Raw genomic sequence first — 4,293 nt, forward strand, 5'->3', positions numbered from 1 at the left:
TAACTACAGCTGATTGCACCAGCACTAAGTGCATAACCAGTGTAGCCATATACAGCTAAGAAAAAGGTACAACTTGGTATCAAATCGTTTTACCTGTAAGCCATACTTCTCCGCATGATACTTGTTATCACCCTCAAGCCGTTCCACTTCGACGTACTTGTCAAAGGAGTCATACACATCCCGACACCCTTTGACATCAAGCTGAAGATCTACAATCAAATAGCCAAAATTCTATATAAAGTCATAGAATAGATGGAATGATGTAATATACAACAGCATTCTAAAGCATGTACCATAAAATGATTCTTTTCTTGTGGATTTGTAGTCCACATTGATGCATTCGATATAATTCATATGGTGGCCTTCAAACAACTGTTGTATAGTGCCTTCCACAACAGTTCCCTAAAACAAGAGGAAACTTCAATACAATAATATCCTAGGCATATAAAAAGCTACATGACGAGTGTAGCTAAAACATTGTCAAAACAACATAACTAAAAGCAGTTACCATTAAAAAAGAAAAATTGTACCTTCATTTTGTCTTCTAGCTTTTCACAAAGAACCCTATTAAGTTCTTGGACATCATGCTGCATGAATGCATCATACGTATCCCATCCGAATGACTTAGTTAACTCTTTTGTTGCTACACTACTATCACTGTACTGCAGTTTGTAGAATAAACTCTGTAATGCTAGGGGAATGCTCCCTGATGGCATATCATTCTCAGTTGTAGGCATATGGTACACAGCCTGTAACAAAATATTATGCACATGAGCTGCTTCCTTTGAGAAGGAAAAATAGTTTTCTATGTGTATACCAGCTAACCTTTCTAAAATATGGAATGTGATACAATGTCTGAAGGAGAGAATTCATGTAACAAGTAGCTCCTTGGTTTTTCAATCCAACATAACCAGTTTCCTTTTTTGAGTCGTGAGACCAGTAATCAACAACCTTACGTACAGCAACATCAGCCTCAACTACACATGTGTCGTTCACAACATAGCCTCTACTAGGATCGAGCAATTCAGAAAGCGGCATGAAATTGGTGAACCCCCAATCACTCTCACGTGCATTGAACTGGTGTGATGTTTCTGCAATTGGAAAGCAATCAAAGAAATATTTTATTCCCCAAATGCAAATAAATAAACCCAGAGAAAAAAATAGAAGAGGAACATAATCAAGTAAGAGCAAGCATAATTATCATCGACAGGTAAACTCCTAAAGAATCTAGCTGAGTACAAATGCATAAACTGCACTAATTAGTCACAGGCACTGTGGAATATCAGTCATATCCAATATTTATTCAAACTTATATAATTTCATGTGTTGAATCAAAACAAAAATCAATAGATGTCTGATCAAAATCCAGACCACTGCTATAATTTGAACAAGAATGTTATAGAAAGTCAACCAAAAGCAAAATTGTACAGCTATTTTGATCAAAAGCTTACAGAAATCACTGTTTCAAAAGAAATAAGAAAATTAAAATTAAGTACACCACAGTGCAAGAAGGAAACATGCTCACTAGGACTTGTGACATCAAACAGAAACATAACTCATCCTATACTTATTACATATGGTAATATAATATCTTCATTGTGAACACCTATTGACAGAAACTACCTTTTCTAATTGAGAATTTATTATGAAGTTGATTAACAACAGTCAAGCTGAACTGCGCATATCTACTCCATCCATAAGGCAACAACACTGAATCTACAACATCCAGATACATAGACAAATGATCAACATTGTTCCCCTTCGGAAAGACAAGTATCCGCCTGCTCATTGCAAATAAGGTGAATTAGGAGTTAGGACCGCCATCTCAAACAACAAAATTTAGCACCTATATATGTCAGTGTTAGCAATTAAAGTATATGAGAAAAAATCCACATACCATCTGTAGCCTCCAACTTGGAAAGAGTCAGAATATACTTTCCTCATAAGCCTCGAAAAATTATCAATTGTCCATGTGAACCTCCCAGATTGTGGATCATCCACTATAGGTGCATCAACCGTACTAACGTTTTCTGCTTGTACTAGAACCAAATAGGAAAAGGATAAAGGAAGAAAACCAACAAATGTAAGTAGAACAGTCACTCTTTTACTCAAATCACTGAAAAATATAAAATAATTGATTTATGTTTAACAAGCACTTGAGGGTCAGCAGCTCCACACAGCACACACAAGGTGGAGGAAATAATATTAGCTTTGATATTACAATAATCCACTTCCATAATGCAGAATGAAATGCTTATCCAGTCAAACAAGTCCACGCACAATGTGAAGGAAAGAATCGTTAACCAAACTAGCACTTTGCAAATCAAAACAGCTTGACATACATTGCAGGGGAAACTCAAAAAGCTATAATGCCCACTTCCCGCAGTTCCTTAATCAAATACAATTCAAAGACCGAAAGAAATTACAAGCAAAACTAAAAGAGCTACCCACAGTAAACGAAAATACAAGCAAAACTAAAAGAGCTACCCACAGCAAATTAAACCATATCGTACTGACACGAACCTCTCATCGGGGTACAATAAGGAAGCAACAAGCACACATTAGATATTATATGCAAATATAGATACCGTACGGTATTAAGAATTAGATAAACGAATAATTCTACAAACAGACTCATCCACCGTGATCATTAGCAACATCACCATCATTCACCAAAAACCAAATGCATGTCAATTTAAGCTTTATTTATTTTGTACCTTCCATGGGAAGAGGGCCTTCAGGATTATCAGAGTTAGGAACCTCCATCTCTTCGTCCTCCTGCTGCTGCTCCTGCTGCTGCAACAAGAAGAAGAAGAAGAAGAATCATAATTCAGAACACAAACAAACAACCACAAACCGATCTACTCTCCCTCACTACCAAAAACCCTAGCAGCAATCACGAACACAAATAAACCAAGCACAGCAGCAAGCACGCAGAAATAAAACCAATAAAAAGAAAAAATTAGGTCAATTCAGAATCAGAGAAGCGAAGTCGTGTCGGTTGTGAATGGCACCGAATTGAAGCTATTCGAAAAACAAAAGTATAAGAATTTTAAAAATAAACAAATAAAAGAAAAGAAAAGCAGAAAAAAGAGAGCGCGAGAGTGATAACGTACCTCTAAAGGTGGAGGAGGCATTGGTGGTGGTGGCGGCTGCGATTGCAGAAAGAAAGTGATGTATGAAGCAGTGAGCGAAGAAGGCGTGAACGACGGAGAAGAAGTTACGAAGAAGAAGAAGAAGAAGAAGAGTTAGTGAAAGTGAAAGTGAAAGTAAAAGAGGCGAGTGATTGCGCAGCGCAGTGCTTAAAAGAGTGAAGGGATGCCTTCTTTCTTTCTTTCCGTCTGTATGCTGGGCTTTGTGCTGATGTGTGTGTGTCTGGTCTAGTAAGTACCAGGAAGGATATTATTGGAAATTAATAAAACAAATAAATATTACCTTTTAAAAAGAATAAATAAATAATGAAGATAAGAACAGATTTTATTATTTTAGAAAAACTTAACAACATTATTGATATATCAAATATCACTGAATTTCGTATTAATATTTTACTTTTAAATTACGTATTTTTATTATAGGTTTTTTTTAAGAGAGAAAATAAAAAGGGGGAAAAAGCCACAATAAATAAGTCTATTGAAGTAAATCGGGCTGCATTAGGTTGAGATTTTGCATCATGCTTGGTTAAGAGATCAGAGTTTTTCATCTCTAAACTAGAGAAAACTTGACTAACTAATTTCTCTACTTGAGTTCAAAAATCTTCTCAACTATTAATATGACTTTTTTAATTAAAGAAATAGGAATGTGTATATATTTTTGTTTTTTAATATGACTTTTTAATTTTAATTTCATCAACTCCTACTTAATTATACCCAAAAAAATAACTAAACTCGTATTTTGTAATAATGTTTGATACCACGTATCTATAACTTCATAGGTTTTAGTTTAGGGCTTATTTTTTGGTTTATTGTGCCTTAATTTTAAGTTGGTATTTGATGCATGGGAGAGTTTTGTAAAATTTTTTGGGTTTTATTTTTGAGTTTATTAGTATTTGATTAGAGGATTTTGTTGGCTTTGATCATAAATTATACGTTTGATAGTAGTTTTGAGGTGTTTGATTTGTGAGTTTGAGTTCAATAAAAAGTTTAGTTGATTTAATAAGTAAAAGAATTAGTCTAAATATGGACAATAGACAGGAATAAATAAAAAAAAGTTCCACCCAAAATTAAAGACTAACTAATTAGATACATTTGTTGAGAAAGAAAGTTAAAGAGAAAAATTCATTGCACAGACACAACG

At 34.5% G+C, this 4,293-nt stretch overlaps 1 protein-coding gene across 7 annotated transcripts in view; it reads right to left on the reverse strand.

The window, feature by feature from the left end:
• LOC107466530 (ubiquitin C-terminal hydrolase 13) overlaps positions 1-3,361 on the reverse strand; it is a 14,088-nt gene extending 10,727 nt beyond the window's left edge. For 2 of the 7 annotated variants that reach the window (XM_016085509.3, XM_016085507.3), the window contains exons 1-8: positions 3,117-3,360; positions 2,718-2,784; positions 1,898-2,039; positions 1,624-1,781; positions 826-1,091; positions 531-749; positions 294-402; positions 94-209 (exon numbers count right to left, since the gene is read on the reverse strand). In XM_016085509.3, the coding sequence (XP_015940995.1) occupies positions 94-209; positions 294-402; positions 531-749; positions 826-1,091; positions 1,624-1,781; positions 1,898-2,039; positions 2,718-2,784; positions 3,117-3,137 (1,098 nt within the window). In that variant the 5' untranslated portion in view covers positions 3,138-3,360. Of the gene's footprint in view, positions 1-93; positions 210-293; positions 403-530; positions 750-825; positions 1,092-1,623; positions 1,782-1,897; positions 2,040-2,717; positions 2,797-3,116 lie in introns of all 7 variants that reach the window. The other 5 variants (XM_016085508.3, XM_016085504.3, XM_052253723.1 and 2 more) reach the window with 4 other exon arrangements.
• Positions 3,362-4,293: the final 932 nt, after the last annotated feature.

The sequence above is a fragment of the Arachis duranensis genome, chromosome 9 (genome assembly GCF_000817695.3).
Source record: "Arachis duranensis cultivar V14167 chromosome 9, aradu.V14167.gnm2.J7QH, whole genome shotgun sequence".
In the NCBI taxonomy this organism is placed as follows: domain Eukaryota; kingdom Viridiplantae; phylum Streptophyta; class Magnoliopsida; order Fabales; family Fabaceae; genus Arachis; species Arachis duranensis.